The sequence below is a fragment of the Pelophylax lessonae genome (assembly GCF_965119305.1).
Source record: "Pelophylax lessonae genome assembly, chromosome: 1".
In the NCBI taxonomy this organism is placed as follows: domain Eukaryota; kingdom Metazoa; phylum Chordata; class Amphibia; order Anura; family Ranidae; genus Pelophylax; species Pelophylax lessonae.
In genome coordinates this window covers 205,272,171-205,293,184 of record NC_138768.1, presented here as the reverse complement: position 1 = coordinate 205,293,184, position 21,014 = coordinate 205,272,171, and the positions used below count along the sequence as shown (strand labels likewise).

Below are 21,014 nucleotides of genomic sequence, written 5' to 3'. Positions count from 1 at the left end.
GTGTTGTTTCTAATTTATCAGAAACTGCTTTTTATACATAGCAAACTATCTTTCATTGGATTGTATGTAAGTGACAGATTGCACATGGAAAATTTAGTGTTCCCATGGTCATTAATGAAAGTGAGCAAATTCAAGTTGCATGGCTTATATCTAGTTTTTAATACTATCAAGATCATTTGTGTATTATTCAATTTAATTAGTTGAAGTTTACAGTTATATGGGTGACCATTATAATAAAAAAGCAGTAAGGGCATTGGTCTTGTCTTAGTATGACAAGGACTGAGAGCCTATGAAGGTGTTTGCAAGCACTGGAGTTGGATTGTGTAGCTAGAAAGTCATACAGCATCTCAGCCTTCTAGTATAGTAAGATGCCAAGAAACCCAATAGAATGCTATCTGACTTCTAATTATGCATTTGTCATGGGTAGCAGAAGTATACAAGCTGTATTTATGGTTTTTGCCATCTTCTAAGACAAAGGCCCCTAATCACAAGAGCATAGTAGAATTCTAGGACAAAGCAGGAACAAAGACCTGAAAAAAAAGGTGCTGATATCCAGGGTTGCATGTACAATAGCTGGTGCACAGACAGGAGAGTACCACTTTGTTTTCACTAGAATGCACAAATCGGCAGCACCTGGTCTTAGTCAGGGTTGCTAAAGGTACAGGTAGACAACTCTCAGTATGATACCCACAGAATTTCTTAGCCTTTGCAAGACCACAGACAAACAGTAAGGCCTCTTTCACACAGGGTTTCCAATCAGGTCCTGATCGGATACTCCATGCATCCCTATGGAGAGGCAGATGTCAGTGGTGACATCTCTGCTGACACCCGCCGCTATCTGATCCGATCCTGTCCGTGAAATCCAGATGGATGGAAACCCTATTTTCCATCTGTCTGGAGGATCTGATCAGATAGGATGTCCGTTTTCATCCGATCTCCATAGAGAACAGCAGGGATCTGACAGGTCTGTCTCTGCAAAGTAAGCGGAGACGGACCTGTCATCCGCCTGCTCAGCGGGGATTGGCGGATCGATCCCTGCTGAGCCAAACAGAACCTGCCAGACGGAAAGCCCGTGTGAAAGGACCCGAACAGACAGAGCATTAAGTACACAGCAGACAGACAGAAACACGTGAAGTGGTAACCAAGAGCAACAGGATATACAGAAGTCAGAGCTAATACCAACAAATACAATTAGAAGCCAAAGCCATCACATCAAAATATAGCCATCAGAGGGGCAAAGCCCAAATGCTTACACAGGCAAAGACTGAAGTACTAGAAGCTAATTCACTAGCAATTGTTAGTGAAGGTAGAGTTCTTAAAGAGACCCTATCACCTCATCACACAGACAATTGCAGGTAAAAAGCACAGTTTTTCCTTACCATACATTATGTTATCAAGCAATGTGCCCTTGAACTTGAAAGATATTTGATTGGTAAATTCCCGAGCACATTTCCCTCCCTCATTGAACGTCATTGTTCTCTCCTCTTCTGGGTGTGTCTAATTCACCCCTCCCTTACCTCCCTACATAACCAAGCTGCTAGGGGAGAAATGTAAGGCAATACTATAGAATGTCACTTGAGTGACAACTCTGAGTCTGCTGGGATTGCTGCATTCACTTCCAAGATGGCAGCTCCCAGCAGCAGTCTAAAAGCTTTTGAATGTCTACAGTATGGAAGATCTTACAGCTAAACAACATGCATAAAATATGTTAAATAAATGCATATAGAATCTTAAAGAAATATTTTTGTTGGCTTCAGATAAACCTTCAGCCACACAGTTTTATATTTATCTGGGAGATTCTGTAAAATTACTGTTGAGTTCCTGGGTCTGTATACTTACAAAAACTATTATGAGGAGGTCCTCCTTACTTTTTAGTTAGCATGGAGACTACAACAGGTCGAGCTGGCACAGACAAAAGTGGGCACAAACACCCAAATCTTTAAGATGAACAGTAACAGAATTAGGAAGTATGGCAGATGACATTCACTTTTGGAGTATCCTAGATGTATAAATAAAAAAACAAGAGAAACCAGGCTCTACATAAAATGAAAAGCTCTTGGAGACTTTGATGGACTGGCCCAATGCAAACATAGGATTTCCAACTAAAATGTTTTTTTGTTTTTATTTTAACAGTGTGAAGAAGAAAGACTGTAGAAAAGTTTGTGTATAGAAGTGCATTCTGCTACAAAATCATTGGAGAAATTTATTTTTTATTATTTTACTTGATAGTGGCTTCAGGTCATGAAAAGATGCAATGGTTTGTGTTAATTCATCTGTAGTACTGTATATAAACCAAAGCACTCCCATCTTACAGTTTTTAGGACCACTCCCATAACAGTTCATGCTGCTACTTTTGTCTATGAGGGTTTTCTTTAGCAAGGGTAGAATATCATTTCAAGACATGCATTGTATTGAATTGGAGCTAAATTACCATATTTTCATTTATTTAGCATATTGATGTAGATAACTTTTATGGAAAATACAGTTTGAAAGATTAGTAGTGAAACTGCAGGTCAAGCCTTAGCTCCCAATTATCTCTGATTTGGAGGGATTGCTCCTCTTTTAGAATTATATCCCTCCATTATTCTTTCCTTTTCAGGTGTTTTTATTTTTGTCCTGACCATTCCAATGAAACATAATGTTTAACTATCAAAAATGTTATACTATACTACAGCCTTTTTAACCAGGGTGCCTTGGTAAATACCCAGAAATTGCCCTAAAACTGTATACAAGTCAGTGGGTGGATGAAGCCTGCCTATTAAGCCCCGTACACACGTACTGATTGTCGGCCGTAAATATTCGGCCGACGACCGATCGGCCGATTGTAGGCTTTTTAGTATGATGCTTCCGACAGCCGACAGCGCACTTTCGGCCGAAAAGAATCTGTCATGCAGGCATTAAAATTTTTGTTGGCCAACACCAGAACGGCCGATTGTTCGCCAGTCAGTACAGATTTTGGCCGACAGACAGCAGATTAGCAAGACTGGGCATGCTCAGAAAAGAAAAAAGACAAGGAAAGTTAACCATCACATGACATCACTTCTGCAGTCGGCTGTTGTTGGCCGACAAAATTCGTGTGCAGTCTTTTGCAGTTTTCAACAGACACGACAGCCCTGGACAAAAGACGGCCGATTGTTCGGCCGACGATCGGTACGTGTGTACGGGGCTTTAGTCACAAAAAACCACAGGTTAGTTGTCCAACAACGAATGATGTAATCGGTTGATAAGGGCACCTACACAGCATTCTTGTTTGCCCCACCAGGGTCACATTTGCTGAGTGAGGGAGAGAAACCAAAGAAGAGAAACATTGGAAAAATAATCAGTACCAATGTGCAAAGATGTATTTGCTTTGGAAGAATAAATCAATGCATGTTGGGTGTTCTTTGCATGTGGATGTTGCTAAATTTTTCACAATTATTAGTTTCATTTTTCAAGATGTAGAAAAGGGTGCCTCAAGATTGTGTGAAAGGGTGCCTTGACTGAAAAGAGGTTGAGAAAAAATGCTATACTAGACCGTTTATTTCCATGAAGATTCTTATTTATTCAGGTCAAGGTGTACCTAGTGACATTAAACTGGACTTGTTCTAAAAATTCCAAAGATGTTTGGTAGGAACTGGAGAAGGGGCTTAAAGAGGCTATGAAACATTACAGAAAAGGTCCAGTTGAATGTGACTACTATATAGAAAAAACAATGCAAGGGACTTACTGAATATGTGGTATCCAAAAGGGACCTCTATTAACCCTCCCACTCACTTATGAATAAAGTAGGGCTCTATAGCAAAACCACAGGTGTATACAAACAATGTGCAAACAGAGAGGTTGCCCTGAGGACCGTGTATATGAGCCACTGGGGATTGGTTACATAATAAAAAATTAAAAGTATAGAACTGAATATAATTTCACAAACTTTATTAAGCACAAAAAGTCGTAATGATAAAAAAATTGCAGATGACGCAAAATTAAGCAGGGCAATAACTTCACATCATGATGTAGAAATCTTACAGAATGACCTGAACAAAATAACAGAGTGGGCAACTACATGGCAAATGACGTTTAATGTGGAGAAGTGTAAGATATTGCACTTGGGGACCAAAAAAATAAATGCAGAATATGCTTTAGGGGGGGAACCTCTGTGGGAATCAAGAATGGAGAAAGATCTGGGAGTCTTAGTAGAAGATAGACTAAGCAATAGCATGCAATGTCAACTTGCAGCTGCTAAAGCTGGTAGAATATTAGCATGCATAAGGAAGGGGATGTATTCCAGAGATAAAACTATAATCCTACCACTTTATATGGTCCGATCACATCTGGAGTACTCTGTCCAGTTCTGGTCGCCAATCCTCAGAAAGGATGTGTTGGAACTGGAAAGAGCCCAGAGAAGGGCAACTAAACTAATTAGGGGATTGGAAGACCTTAATTAGGAAGAGCGCTTTCAAGCGCTTGATTTATTCTCCCTGGAGAAGAGACGCCTGAGAGGCGACATGATAGCGATTTACAAATACCTCAATGGTGATCTCAGCATAGAAAAAAAACTATTCAGTCGCAAGGAATGTAAGAGGACACAAGGCCATACAATGCGATTAGAGGAGCAATTAGAAGCGATTTAACTTAAGGCTATGCACAGGGTTTTTTAAACAGTAAGGGCCATAAGATTGTGGAACTCTCTACCACAAATGGTGGTAATTGCGGGGAGTATGGCTAATTTTAAAAGACTTGGACGAATATCTCAAAGATCAAAACATTCAGGGGTATGGGAAATGAATACATCCACACACACCTACACAGGTTGAACTAGATAGACTATTGTCTTTATTTAACCTCAACTACTATGTAACTATGTAATGTAGCATACCTAAAAGGCCAACGACTGTTTCTTCCCACTTGCCCAGATGAAGGCATGTGTAAGACGGTGCCCAAGGGGCCCCCATGGATATGCCTGATATCTGTTGATAATTGATTCCATAAAATTGGAAGAAATTGTTATCTAACGCAAAGCTTAATAGATCTAAAATAAATTAATTCTGGTGAGCCATTTCTGGAATGCGCTTATACAAGAAATACTCCACAGCTTTTAAGCCCCACATATTTAGTATTGACATATACAATGATTCATCGTTAATGCCCACTAGGATCCAATTATCATTGATCACAAGATCCTCCAATTTGCCAAACACATATTTGTTATCAATAACAAATGATTTAAGTGAAGGGATCATCGCTTTTAGTAACTCATCCACATATCAGCCAACCCTTTCAAGGGGGCCATTTATTGCCGACACAATGGGTCTACCCAGAGGGTTATTAAAGTTCTTTTGCAGTTTAGTGATCACATATAAATCTGTAATTTTATACTCCTGAACTTTCAAAAAATTCAACTGTTTTTTAGGAAGGAGTCCTGCCTCTTGAGCCATAGCAAGCTTAAGGTTAAGTTCGTCCACTGATAGTTTAAAGAGGGAAGCACTAAGTTTAGAATAAACGTCTTTGTTACTAAGTTGTCTTTTCTCTTCTTTTACATAGTTGTCCTCCTGCATAATGACTACATTCCCTCCTTTATCATTCTTTTTTATGACAATGTCATTAGCTTTTTCAAGTTCATGCAAAGCTAACCTCTCAGCTCTAGAGAGATTGTCTAATCCTTTATATAGCCAATGAATTTTTTTTGAGGTCATATTTTACCTGCTCAAGGAATTGATGTATCCACCTGTTTTTTTAAAGGGGTATCATCTTCTTATATTTATTATTCAAGTCAACCTGTCTCAAGGTAAGAGTGTCTTCATCATCTACAAGGTCCTCATCCATAATCCCCTCATCCAATAAGGCAAGGAGATCATTCAATGCTTTTTGGTCTTCCTCCTGTAGATGTGTTGGCATTGTTTGAGCCTTATTCCTCTGCTCATGTAAATGACAAAATAACACCTTTCACAGAAACAGGTTGACAACTTTATATACCTCAAACTCCTCCATATTATTTTTAGGAAAAAAGGATAAGCCTTTATTAAGCAAACAAATATGTCTCTCGTTGAGGGGGAACATAAACAGATTGACAACCTTGTTATCAGTTTCTAATGGTAAAACATCATTCAATAGGTCTTCTTTTTTTTGATTCCTGGTTCTGTTTCTGCGATCTATTCCTGTTCTTTCAGGTTCTTTTTGAGTTCCTTTTCCCATTTTGAGTATTCCTGGTTTCTCCTGGGAAACTCTTAAAGGGGAGAGGGGCTCTCTTTGTCTTAGCCTAAAAAACCCACGGTACGCGTAACCCCCTCATTGTCTGTATCACTATGGCTGGCCTCAATCTCTGGCTGAGAGGTTGATCTAAATATTCTACCTCTAGAGCGGTTTCTATCCCTTTGTGAGGACAGATCGAAGATTTCCCCCTTTTCCCAATCTTGCAAATCCCTTTTAAATTAAGCTGCTTGGGGAGTTTTAGAGTCCTTTGAACTTTTTCTGATTCCCTTTTAACAATATCATTTTGCCTAATGAATTCTTCATAGTCTTTCAAAGGGTCTAAATTTCAAATGCTCTGATCAATTTTTCTCTTAAGGTCCTCCAGCTGTAACCTTTCCTCCTCCACTATTAATTTCACAAGTTTGATCCCATGTGTGATACAGAGTTCCTTCCATTTGGGTAGAAATCTGTTATTATGTAAATGTTCAGTGGGTATTACTCTATATCTTAAACCTTTTGGAATTATTTTTTGGTCTATGTAGGACTCTAAAAAAAAGAGACATCCCATTTTCGATTCAGGTGTCTAATGAACAGATTTTTATGTATCTTAAATTTTCTCTTAATTTTCTCTTCACAACTTTCTGTGTTTACTGAACAGTGCTGCTTTAATTTCAACATCACCCTCCACACCTAAGGCATATGCCATAGTTTAAACAAGAGATAAAGCAGCAAACTGGAGGGACTAGAGGAAAAAGATGAAAGAAATGCATCCACTTGCTCTGTAGGTAACTATTCAATGTGCATGGATATCTGCCAATATCATCATATATATATAAAAAAAAAAAAAAAAACAGTGATGTATGGAAGGTTCCAAGAAAAAAATTATTCCCAAGAAAGAGTCCCCAGTACTCTATGGAGCCTATATATAGAAAAACCAATACAAGGGAATTACTGAATATGAGGTATCCAAAAAGGACCTCTAATAACCCTCCCACTCACTTATGAATAAAGTGAGGCTCTATGGCCAAACCACAGGCATATACAAACAATAAGCAGACAGAGAGGCTACCCTGAGGACCATGTATATGAGCCACTGGGGATTGGTAACATAATAAAAATAAAAAGATTAGAACTGAATATGATCGGTGTCAAATCAGCTCACTAACTGTGTCCTGCACCTGATGTACCATAGGAGGGGTTACCCCAGAAGGTCTCCATATACCTTACTGATACTATTTACATTGCTTGATTAGCTCATTATTGGGATGAGTGTAAATAATGTATGTAAGTGTGGTGTCCGGCGTTCCTTGTTTGAACAGTAGAGACAACGTTGTCTTTTTATATTGGTGATGGTGGGTGGTTCCAAATTTTTATCATTATTATTTAGATTTTTTTGTACTATAAATATAATATGAGTAAAAAAAAAAAAAAAAAAACACCCCAAAAGTAGTTGGGATTAATATAGTGATTGCTGTTAATAGCCAGGGATAAACAATTGCTTGTTAATAGCCTGGATAAAAATGTGTGAGGCAAATATAGATGGATTATAAAAAGTGATAGAAGTGAATGCAAAATAAATGATAATTTTTTTGAAACTCAATAAATAACATATAATAAATAGTGGTAAATCACACAAAATTGAAGTGTAAAATCAATAAATAGTCATAAAATATCAGGTGATAAAAAGTCAATCAAATACCATAAAGTGCAAATAAGTGCCAGAAAAGTCCAAATAAAGTTCATATGTGACTTATGTGCATACAAAGTAACTTCAGTGCCAAAGGGGAAGAAAGTGCAAGTGCGTTGTGCCGGGTCCTCCAGTAGTCCACCTGCTGGTACTTGTAATGTGGCTTTAAGAAATAATGGGGGTGTACACTCACCAGAGGTTGTGGGTCTTAGTTGCCGTATGGCAGAAAGACCTTAAGAGCCTTGAGGCCTCCTAGACGTCCTCTGAAGACGTCACACGCTCTGATGAAACGCGCGTCAGGTGGAACGCACGCCCTGTAGCCTGGTGGAACACAAACCGGTAGTAACCGCTCTCCATGCACAGGCAATAGCAGAGCAGGCGCGATCCTTGGAATTTTCTAACCTTTTGTACTGTATTATCAGCTACATTTATTAAAGTAATTTTTTAATGGTACTGCACTATTTGGAGCATTTATTTTTTACCCCAACCGGACCCTGAGGATCCAGCCCATCCAGGAAGGGGATCCCGGATTATAGGGGACTACAAAGCCCAGCAGTCGCCATCTCTCTGGCCTAGGAGGCCACAAGGCTCTTAAGGTCTTTCTGCCATACGGCAACTAAGACCCACAACCTCTGGTGAGTGCACACCCCCATTATTTCTTAAAGCCACATTACAAGTACCAGCAGTTGGACTACTGGAGGACCCGGCACAATGCACTTGCACTTTCTTCCCCTTTGGCACTGAAGTTACTTTGTATGCACATAAGTCACATATGAACTTTATTTGGACTTTTCTGGCACTTATTTGCACTTTATGGTATTTGATTGACTTTTTATCACCTGATATTTTATGACTATTTATTGATTTTACACTTCAATTTTGTGTGATTTACCGCTATTTATTATGTTGCAAACAAAAACGTCACTCAGCTTATTGAATTAGGTAAAGTTGTGCAGATTTCAATCATCCAATCATGTGCATGCAAAAATCCATTTTTTTTTTTTTTTTTATTATTATTCTTGCAAATGATTGTTTGTTTGTTTTTTTTTTATAAAGCGAATTGCATATAAGAACTGACAGGGTATGTCTTCAGGTAATCCATTACAGGCATGCAGCACAACAAAATAGGTTTGATTTATATAAAATAAAAATCACTCTGTTAATGTCTCAGCCTTGCACAGCTGTGCGAATAATTCCTGAAATGGGTCTGTTTATTTCTTATGATCATCAACTCCCTCTAGTGGGCATAATGCAGTATTTTCCTGACTGAGGTATTTAGATGGCAATGATGGTCATATTAAAGCAGAACTATACTCACCTTATCTCCAGAGATGAGGCATCCTGGAGCTCCCCATCCGGGTGCTGACATATTCAAGCAGCCAGCTTCTGGGTTTCGATCATCGGCCGCAGTCATTGGCTGGGCAGGGATGACGTCACTCCCACCCATGCGTGGGAGTTCAATCAAATTTGGCAAAATTCAATCATATTCCACCCTGAACCCCTCCACACTCCTCTACTGTATACATTATGCTGTACACTATATTCTGCTACAATTAATTTACACCAAATCAGTCACCAAACACTGGACTGCATTCTAAATCCCTACTGTTCTCAAATGGGTATGATTTTACTAATATCTTTAATACAATATCTGGTGTGCAGGATGTCTGTGCCTTAGCTTTCTTGGAATGTTTAGTACAAAAGGGGTTTTCCTTACTAGGCAGGAAGGCAACTGTGTGTTGTAACATTGCTCACCAATCTTCCACCTTAATTCCAAACAATCTCTGTTCTGGTAACAACAAAAGTTTTTATATGTATCCATCATTATTAATGTGAAAAATATTCTGCATTAGAAATACTTCTTTATGAAAAATCTTGAAATTTTAGTGACTCTGTAAAAAAAAGTCTGTTAGGAGAGGAATACAGGGACGTCATTTCTTGCATAGTTGCACGGTTGTTGTGCTTTAATACTTTCTGAGTCAATAGTCCAAACAAGCATGTAGATGAGGAAGTTCTTATCTGTATGGTATTTTTTTTTTTGGGTTCAGTGACCAAAGTTTTGAAGCAAGAGGGTTAGAATGACTGCTCAGAAACTAGAATTTTCTGAAGGTAGAGTTAGCAATTGCATCCTCCATAATTCTGTTATGGATTGGATACTCCCAATATATTTTTTTTTTTTTTTATCTTCTGAAATGTCAATAGAGGTAACAGTAGAGGAAAGTAGCATATGGCAAGGTTGTGCAATGCTGGACAGGTAAATGTATGTGCCTGATCCTCCCACCTAAGGTTATACTCTCTACAGCATGGTGGAACTTTACATTACAGCTTTGTATAGGCCAGAATCCTTCTTTATAAGAAATTCCTATTCTACATGCCCAGCTTTCTCCAACTCTAATGGAATTGCCTTAAGATACATAATTATTTTTTACAGATATCTGTTTTAATGCATGCAATTAACGTTATCATTGTCATCACTGTTTTTAAAAGGCCAAATGTGTGCGGATCTAGATTCCATTCTTATTGCTGCCCTGGATGGAAAACGCTTCCTGGAGGAAATCAGTGTATTGTCCGTAAGTGTCTGTTTTACTGTTCTGCTTCTCTAGTTAATGAACTACACAAACCCACCTATGCGAGATTATACTTCTGTTTCTTCTGTCATGTTGGTATTCAGATGTGATTAAAAATGTAAAAATCCATGTAACATAGGCACATTAGCCAGTGATCATTAAAATAGAACTTTGGTCTCCCATTAAAAAAATGTGCAAAACCTAATTAGAAATTCATCTGCACTTATATTTTTCACTTAGTACCCCTGACAAGTCACAGAAATACTGTTGAAGTCCATCTAATGCACCTTCTTGTGAAGGTTTGGCAGTGATGCTGCACTACTCCTGAATTCAGTGCAGAGTTTCCACTCTTATAGAGGCTTTACCTGCCTACACTACAATGAGATTAAACTAGGTTGCGGAGGGCGTTACTATCAGCATTATCACTGCAGATTTGCACGCCCTGTAGACTGTCAGTCAGCACCTGGCCACACTTAGCAAAAAGTAGCTGAATCACTAATGTTAGTGGCAGTCACAGCAAAATCACAATCACATACACACTAGACCTTTACAGAAAGATTTGTCACATGCTATTGTAAGTTTTAGCCCATATAGTTACTCATATACACTGTGTTGCAATTTATAGTTGAGTGCTCACATTCATTTGATGCTGTGAGGCTCCCAATTCTATGCTGTATACCCCATGAAAAAGATGGCCCACAAATGTCAGGCCACAATATGTGAATAACCTATTTATTACCAAATCACAAATTAAAGCAATACATTGCACAACACTTTGTGCCAAAAGGGGGAGTTTGGCTAAAAACAATGTGGGATTGATTCACTAAAACTGGAGAGTGCATCTGGTGCATTTCTGCATAGAAATAAATCAGCTTCCATTTTTTATTTTGTCTGGTTGTAAAGGCAGAAGGTTTTTTTTTTATGTTAATGCATTCTATGCATTAAGATGAAAGACCTTCTGTGTGTAGCAGTCCTCCCCAGCCCCCCTAATACTTACCTGAGCCCCATCTCGAACCAGCGATGTTGCATGAGAGAGTCGTACTGTCTGGGATTCCCCTTCTGTCAGCTGAGACAGCAGCGCAGAGCAATTGTCTCTCGCTGCTGTTAATCAAACTCAGTGAGCTGCTGAGGAGAGAGAGGGGGTGGGGCCGGGCAGACGCTCTACGGGTCCTTTCACACGAGCGCTCCGATCAGATCCGCCTGTCAGTTTTTTAGGCAGATCTGATCAGATCCCCCATGCGTCCCTATGGGGCAGCGGATGTCAGCGGTGACATCTCCGCTGACACCCGCTGCCATCCGCAACCGATCCTGTCCGTGAAATCCGGACGGATGGAAACCCTATTTTCCATCCGTCCAGGGGATCGGATCGGAAGGGATCAGATGAGAGCGGACAGGCGGTCCGCTCTCATCCTATTCCCCCATAGAGATGCATGGGGCTCTGACACCTCCCTCTCCGCACACAGAGCGGAGAGGGAGCTGTCACCTTCCTGGTCAGCAGGGATCTGTGTTTACGATGCCCCGCTGAGCAGCACGGATCCGCCTATGGAGGCGGACCATGTGAAAGAGCTCTAAGTCTGAATGGTCAGAAAGAGCTGCAGCTCGGCTTGGGTGCCCCCACAGTAAGCTGCTTGCTGTGGGGGCACTCTACTGGAGGGAGAGGCCAGGAGCACCGAAGAGGGACCCGAGACGAGGAGGGTCTGGGCTGCTCTGTGCAAAACCACTGGCCTGAGCAGGTAAGTATAACATGCTTGTTATGTTTAACGGAAAAAAAAAACGAGACTTGAGTATCAATTTAATTGAACAAGTTGAAGTTAGAAGCTGATTGGCTGCCATGCACAGCTGCACCAGATTTTGCATTCTCCAGTTTAAGTAAATCAACCCCTGTGTATTGCTTGAATCTATGATTGACAAGAAATGGTTTAATCCCATATAGTGAACTGACATTTGTGAGCTATCTTTTTCATAATGGAAATACAGTAATAGCATGTTGCTTATCTCCAATATATATGTACTAATCTTTTGTCCTGCAGGGTTCACAATATACCTGAAGTTTTAGGAATACATGTTAATATATAAAATGTCTTTCCACTTTTTACCACTTTTATACTTATACATAATTGATAATTATATATGGTGATTAAACAATAAATACTCTTTTTTTCTGTTTGCAGCAATTTGCAGAAACAGCTGTGGTGAAGGATTTTGTTCCCGTCCAAACATGTGTACTTGCTCTAATGGACAAGTTGCTCCCAACTGTGCATCAAAAACTGGTGAGTTTTAGTAACAGAGCACCAATGTTTTGAAACATCAAACTTTCAGGTCTTGGTCCTTATTCTTACTCCAGTTGCCAGTTTTCTGACATGTATTTCCTTTATTTAAGTTGTTTTTAGCATAACATTGGTGCTAGGAAATAGGTCAATGTCAATTGAATTGAAGAGTTATTGGCTTAATTCAGAATGAGTTCACCAAAGGATTATAAAGCTATTTATTCATGGTTATGTGACTGTAATTTTAAAAAACTTACTGGCTGAAAATAACTAAAATAAATGTTTTTAGTTGTCAACAGCTATTTTTTTACAGTTACTGTATATTCTAGCACTAATTTCTTAGTACACAGTCTCTGAAGCTAGTACACCATGCAATGAAATCAAATCACCCTTGCCCTATCACATTAAGTGAGGAAAATGTGCCAAAGACACATTGTGGTTGATTTACTGAAACTGGAGAGTGCAAAATCTGGTGCAGCTGTGTATGTGATTAGGAACAACGGGAGGTGGGCCGCGGGAGAAGCGGCAGCAATTGCCGCCGGCCTCCCACGATCGTCAGAGAAACTGACAGAAGATCTGCCTGCTTGTGTAAACAAAGCAAAAGGGTCTTCTGTCACACAGGCAGAGAGAGAGATCAGGAGTTTCAGCTAAGCTGCTACCCCAATCTCTCTGTGCCTGTCACAGAGCCCACCCCCCCCCCCCCACAGTCAGTTAGGCATACATTAACCCCTTTGACCACTCCTAGTATTAACCTCTTCCCTGCCAGTGTCATTTATACAGTAGCAGTGCATAATATTTAGCACTGATTACTGTATTAATGTCACTGGTCCCAAAAAGGTGTCAAAAACGTCAGTTAGGGGTCCGATCTGTCCGTCGCAATGTCGCAGTCCTGCAAAAAAATCGCAGATCGCCCCCATTACTAATAAAAAATGAAAAATACAAAAGTTTGTAAACTCTATAACTTTTGCGCAAACCAATTAAAATTCGCTTTTTGGGATTTTTTTTTTTTTACCAAAAATATGTAGCAGAGTAGAAACTGCCCAAAACTGATAAAAAAATTAGATTTTTTAAATTTTTTTATTGGGAATGTTTTATAGCAGAAAGTAAAAAATATTGTGTGTTTTTTTTTTTTCAAAATTGTCGCTCTTTTTTTGTTTATAGCGCAAAATCTAAAAACCGCAGAGGTGATCAAATACCACACAAAGAAAGCTCTATTTATGGGGAAAAAAGGACATCAATTGTATTTGGGTACAGCTTTGCACGACCGCGCAATTGTCAGAAAAACGAATGCAGTGCCGAATCGCAAAAAATGGCCTGGTCATTAAGGGGGTAAAACCTTCCGGAGCTGAAGTGGTTAAAGACACTTTAGAGTTGTTCATATAATATAATTTAAAGCCTAATTCCAGACACAATGATTTTTACATTTTGAAAAACCTTTTTAAATTTACTATGATTGGTAAAATCTATAAGTGATTGTTTTATACTTACATTTTGTTACAAAACTCCACTAAGCTGGTGCCTGAAAAGACAATGACAGCTGCCCTTCTAGCTGCCTTCTGCATCATTAATATCTATGACGTACACCACTTCTGGTTTTGTGCCTCTCTCCCTCAGCTGTGCAATTTATTAACACAGCCATAGCATCATCGCTGTGCTGCACACAGCAAGGAAATGGGTGAAGGCACATCAGGACAGGTGTTATTCATAATCATATTTAATATTAACCACTTCAATACCGGGCACTTTTCTCCCTTCCCGCCCAGGCCAATTTATAACTTTTAGCGCTGTTGCATTTTGAATGACAATTGCGCAGTCATGCAACACTGTACCTAAACCACATTTATGTCAATTTTTTCCCACAAATAGAGCTTTCTTTTGGTGGTATTTGATCATGGCAAGGTTTTTTATTTTTTGCTAAACAAATAAATAAAAACCAAAAAGTTTGAAAAAAAAAATTTATGTTACACAATTTTGTAAATAGATACGTTTTTTCCTGCACTGATGAGGCCGCACTGACAGGCACTGATGAGGAGGCACTGATGGGATGGCACTAATATGTGGCACTAATAGGCAGAACTGATATGCAGCACTGATGGGCACTGATATGTGGCACTGATAGGTAGCACTGATATGCAGCATTGGTGGGCACTGATAGGTAGCACTGCTGGGCACTGATAGGCGGCATTTATGGGCACTGATAGGCAGCACTGATGGGCACTGATATGTGGCACTGATGGACACTGATAGGCGGCACTGATGGGCACTGATAGATGGCAATGATGGGCACTGGTGGGAAGCTCTGATGGGGAGGGCACTGGTGGGCAGTACTGATAGGGAGGGCACTGGCGGGCTCCTTGAGCCCTGATTGCCATCCCTGGTGGCTATGGTGGGCGTCCCTGGGGTCATGGGTGGGCATCCCTGGTGGTTCAAGTGGCATCCCCTCAAGGGTCTGCACTGGTAATCAATGCTCTGATTACCAGTGCAGACCCCCCCCGTCAGGAGAGCCGCAGATCGGCTCTCCTCTACTCATGCCTGTCAGGCACGAACTGAGGAAAGCCGATCAATGGCACTTCCTATTTACTCTGTGACCAGCTGTGATTGGACACAGCTGGTCACATGGTAAAGAGCCTACGTCAGTAGGCTCTTTACCGTGATCAAAGATGCGGTGTGTCAGAGTGACACACTGCAGCACTGATCGCAGCTCTGCGTGCCCCCAGGGGGCACGCGGAGCGCGTTATCCTGCCGCCATCATATGATGTCCGGTCAGGATACTGTAACCACCTTCCTGCCGTCATTTGCCTATAGGGCAGACGGGAAGTGGTTAAAAGAAATTTGAAATACTATATTATGTCTGGAGTTTTTAGGCATACCTTGTATGTTTACCCAGATTTAACCTAATTTCCTGTTCAATTACAGGCTTTCACGAGAACAGCAAGTGATGGGATATCCATCTGATGGGAACAGCAACAAAAACACATTAATTTAGTAGAATGCAGAGAGGTTAGACCTGTCCGGGCTTTATTGTTCTCTGTGTCTTACCTTCCTTATGACACCATTTTTTATCCTGGTGTCTCTGGGACAGGAAGTGAGGTTAGATCTTCCCCATGAGGGCACATAAAGCAATAAAAACTTGACATACGTGCTGACTCTTACCCACAATATTGAAAATAAAATAAAAGTTTAGGCTTGAGTTGGCCTATATTTGTGCTTCAATGATTTTTCCCATTACCAATTACCATTGGCGAATACCTAAGACATTACTCTGGTCAAACAAGAAAATCAAACCTTACACCTAGGAAATCAAAGCAATGGCACACTGGTAGAAACAACTAACAGAGACGTTTCCTATTTCATCCACAATGGAAAAAACATTTTTACTTTAGACACTGTATACTTTACATACACGATTGGTTGAAGGAAAATACAGGATCTTGCCATTCCATTTTCCTTAGTAAATCCCACCCTAAATGAAACAAATTGTATTCCCGACAATTCAGATTTCACATTTACTCCACATAAAGCTCTTTTATAATATTGTAACCACTTATTTACTTTTACAGTCCCTCAGTGTGGCATCCGATGTATGAATGGGGGAACATGTGTAGAGGATCATTGTCGATGTCCAAAGGGTTATGGTGGAGCGCACTGTGGTCAACGTAAGTATGTTTTCTAAATTCCATTCCTAAAAGGGCCCTTAACTAATAGATATAACAATAGTCATAGCAGATCTTTAGACCGCAATGCAGTAGACTTTCTAGAGCAGGGTTTCTCAACCAGGGTTCCGTGGAACCCTACAGTTCCTCCTGAGGTTGCTAGAGGTTCCTTGGGCAATAAACAATTTCTGCTTCTCAGATAAGTTCCCAATGACACCATTGTTCCTTTTAGCTATCTGTAAGGGGGTAATTCTTCCCAATGATGACAAGAGTAAGGAGCATTCTTCCCACTGACTGTCACACTAATGTGTCATAAGTTGTAGATTTTAGATTTTTAGCAGGGGTTCCCCCGGTACCAATCATTTATTTCAAGGCTTCCTCTGTGTTCAAAAGGTTGAGAAAGGCTGTTCTAGAGTCTTAACCACTTAAGCCCCGGAAGATTTTACCCCCATTCCGACCAGGGGGTATTTTGCGATTCGGCACTGCGTGAATTTAACGCACAATTGCGCGGTCGTGCGACGCTGTACCTAAACGAATTTGACGTCCTTTTTTTCCCACAAACAGAGCTTTCTTTTGGTGGTATTTGATCACCTGTGCGATTTTTTGATCACGCGCTATAAACAAAAAAAGAGCGTCAATTTTGCAAAAATAGCAATATTTTTCACATTTTTTTATATGAAATTCCCCCAAAAAAAAATGTAAAAATCAAAATTTTTAAAAATTTTCGGCCAATTTATTTTATGCTACCTATGTTTGGTAAAAAAAATCGCAAAAAGCGTATTTTGATTGGTTTGCGCAAAAGTTATCGCGTTTACTAACAAAGGGAAAGATTTTTGTCATTTTTGTTGTTTTTTTTTTTAACGCGTAATGGCGGCGATCTGCGATTTTTTTTGCGGTACTGCGACATTGCGGCGGACAGATCGGACCCTTGACTGACATTTTTGACACTTTTGGGGTTACCAGTGACATTTCTACAGTAATCAGTGCTATATATATGCACTGTTACTGTAAAAATACACTGGTAATGAAGGGGTTAACTTTATTTGGAAGGGAGGGGCTGTGTGTGTCCCTAGGGGCGTGGTTTCTACTGTGATTGGCTGTGGCTCTAGCTGTAAAGACACTGATCAACGGATCTACATACCAGATCCGTTTTATCAGTGTCTTTGCAGCGAAGAGAATGACAGGCAGTTTGTTTACACAAGCTGCCTGACATTCTCCCTCTCCCCCGCCGATCGCCGAGTGACCGGCGGACATCGGGTCCGCTGGTCACACGCGCGGGGGGGTCCGTGACCACGCGGGAGCGGGAGCGCGCCCCGGGGGGCGCGCGCTCGCTCCCTAGACCCTCACAAGCAAGCAACGTAGCCCTACGTTAGTTTGCCTGTGAGGGGCTGACCGCCGACGTAGATAGTCGTGCGGCGGTCGGCAAGTGGTTAATGAATCATGGCGTTAGCTGGGCAGCAAAAGTATTAGTTATGCATGTCTGTAATATGTGTTATTTGAACAATAGTGGTTTATTTGTATAATCTCTTTTACAAAGAACTTTATTGATAATCAATTAAAAAAAAAAAACAAAAAAAAAAAACAACAATTAGATGGTTACATTGTACGGTGATCAGATACAAATAAGAGAAATATGCGTATTGAAGGCTTGGAGCCTCAGAACAATTAAAGTCAAAGAGTTACTATCCGTGGCAGCGGAAGGGTTCCTGCCACAGTGTAGAAAATAACAATATGAGGGCATTCAACATACAACTGAATACAACTAGACAAAAGCCCCCTCTCGTATATTGCAGTGAGGGGTTATCATCTATACGTATACATGTAAGTAGAAATACAAGGTATAGGGAGGAGAGATACTATATTTGTATAATATCAGTACTGTCATTACTTTCAAATGAGAATTAAAGGGCTTGTGGGGAGTATAATGATTTGATCATGGGGCCACAGTCATCTATAGTTATACCCTTGGATATACCAGAACTGCTTTAGTAAAGTGTGAAGTGAGATAAAAAGCAATGAAGTGTAGTGAAGTGAACCTGCATTCCTATGTAAAACTGTGCATTTTTTTTAATAAAACATAGCTTTGTCAAATGATTGGATGCTTACCGTTTACATTGGTATATTATAATACTACTAGTGTGCTTCTCCACTGAGGGGATTCATGCTCTCTATTTGTCCTGGTGATTACTGAAAATGAGGAAAATCCAGTGTTTTGAATTGTCACCAGAACAGAAAAAAGGGAAATCTTCCAATGGGAACAATTGTCTAAAAAATTAGATTTACATGATTTGGATAGCTTTCTTATTCCTGTCATGTCTACTGGACAGAAAGTGAAGGAAAACCGTTTCCATTCCCTGAAAATCAAAAAAAATATGTTGGCTTTAGATATAGGCAGCTGTGACTTTGCAAAAAATACATGTAGTTTTATATATAATATTTGTAGCAAAGTTGCACAAACAATGGTCTTTAATAAAAAAAAAAAGCAACGAATTACCTTTCCTAAGTCCTTTCCCAAGTCATGTGCGTACTCTGCCTAATATATAAATACACTGAACAAAATTAGAAAAACAACACTTTTGTTTTTGCCCCCATTTTTCATGAGCTGAACTCAAAGATCTAAGACTTTTTCTATGTACACAAAAGACCTATTTCTGTCAAATATTGTTCACAAATCTGTCTAAATCTGTGTTAGTGAGCACTTCTCCTTTGCCGAGATAATCCACCCACCTCACAGGTGTGGCATATCAGGATGCTGATTAGACAGCATGATTATTGCACAGGTGTGCCTTAGGTTGGCCACAATAAAAAGCCGCTCTAAAATGTGCAGTTTTATCACACAGCACAATGCCACAGATGTCGCAAGTTTAGAGGGAGCGTGCAATTGGCATGCTGACTGCGGGAATGTCCACCAGAGCTGTTGCCCCTGAATTGAATGTTAATTTCTCTACCATAAGTCGTCTCCAAAGGCATTTCAGAGAATTTGGCAGTACATCCAACTGGCCTCACAACCACAGACCACGTATAACCACACCAGCCCAGGACCTCCACATCCAGCATCTTCACCTCCAAGATTGTCTGAGACCAGCCACACGGACAGCTGCTGCAACAATTAGTTTGCATAACCAAAGAATTTCTGCACAAACTGATAGAAACTGTCTTAGGCTCCTTTCACACGGGCGGTCCGATCAGATCCGCCTGTCAGTTTTTTAGGCGGATCTGATCGGATCCTCCATGCAGCTCTATGGGGCAGCGGGTGTCAGCGGAGGTCACCTCCGCTGACACCCGCTGCCATCCGCATCCGATCCTGTGCTGAAATCTGGACGGATGGAAACCCTATTTTTCCATCCGTTCAGTAATCGGAGCGGAGCGGATCTGATGAGAGCGGACAAGCGGTCCGCTCTCCTCCGATCCCCCATAGAGGGCAGCGGGTGCTGAGACACCTCCCTCTCCGCTCTGCAAGCGGAGACGGAGCTGTCATCCGCCCGGCTCAGCGGGGATCGCGGATCGATCTCTGCTGAGCAACACGGATCCGCCTGCGGAGGCGGACCGTGTGAAAGAAGCCTTAGGGAAGCTCTTCTGCAAGCTCGTCGTCCTCATCGGGGTCTCCACCTGACTGCATTTCGTCGTCGTAACTGACTTGAGTGGACAAATGCTCACTTTCAATGGCATCTGGCACTTTGGAGAGGTGTTCTCTTCATGGATGAATCCTGGTTTTCTTAGATCTTTAAGTTCAGATCATGAAAAATGGGGGCAAAAACAAGTGTTGCGTTTATATTTTGTTCAGTATATTTATACTCACACTGCTCACAACTTTTGTTTTTCGAATGCACATTTAGCCCACCCCTCAAACCAGTGCTGCTTTGGAATTGTGCTCCTTCAGTGCAATTTCAAAGCCGCAGATCAGTGTGATTTGGATCTCCGATTTCATTGCGGCTTGTGACTTCATTTAACAGAAGTTCAATACAAGGTGTGATGAATTCACAGAAAAGTAGTGCAGGAACCTTTTCCACAGTCACAGTGATTTGAGTGGCAACGATTTGATTTTCATTTCTGAAAATAGGGTGCGACTTGTCATGCAATTTTGAATTGATAAATAGTATGACAAATCTCATTGGTGTGAACGAGGGCTTAAAGTGTTGCTAAAGTCAATTTTTTTTTAAATTAAAATAACAAACATGTTATACTTACCTGCTCTTTGCAGTGGTATTGCTCAGAGGGGCCCCGATCCTCCTCTTCTAGGGTCCCCGGAAGCGATTGTGGCTCCTCCTCTTCTTTTTATGTCTACTTGTCAAGCAGTTTGCTAAGGGGGGACACGCACTGCGTGCTTGCTCCTGACCTGTGTGTCTTTGCAGCCGAGGTTCAAAGACTTACACAGCAGGACTTAGGCCACCACACACTTCCTTTTCACTGCATTTGATTGACAGCAGCAAGAGCCAATGACTTCTGCTGCTCAAATGCTGTGTGATGAGGAAGAAAGGGGAGAATAGATGCAGCCGTGCACAGCGCTGATCTCTCCTCCTCTCTCTTCTTCTTCATACAGGGGAAGGGAGCACAGGGAAACTGAAAACCTTTTTCATCCTAATGTAAGCAATGCATTAAGGTAAAAAAAAAAAGAAAAAATGTTTTTTAGGTTTAATATCATTTTAAAGTGGAGTTCCAACCAAAAATGGAACTT

General features: G+C 40.6%; 1 protein-coding gene across 1 annotated transcript in view; it reads left to right on the top strand.

The window, feature by feature from the left end:
* FBN2 (fibrillin 2) overlaps nt 1-21,014 on the top strand; it is a 303,194-nt gene that overhangs the window by 11,028 nt on the left and 271,152 nt on the right. Inside the window, exons 2-4 of the mRNA XM_082258653.1 lie at nt 10,340-10,422; nt 12,591-12,689; nt 16,247-16,342. Coding sequence (XP_082114779.1) covers nt 10,340-10,422; nt 12,591-12,689; nt 16,247-16,342 — 278 coding nt within the window. The remainder of the gene's footprint in view (nt 1-10,339; nt 10,423-12,590; nt 12,690-16,246; nt 16,343-21,014) is intronic.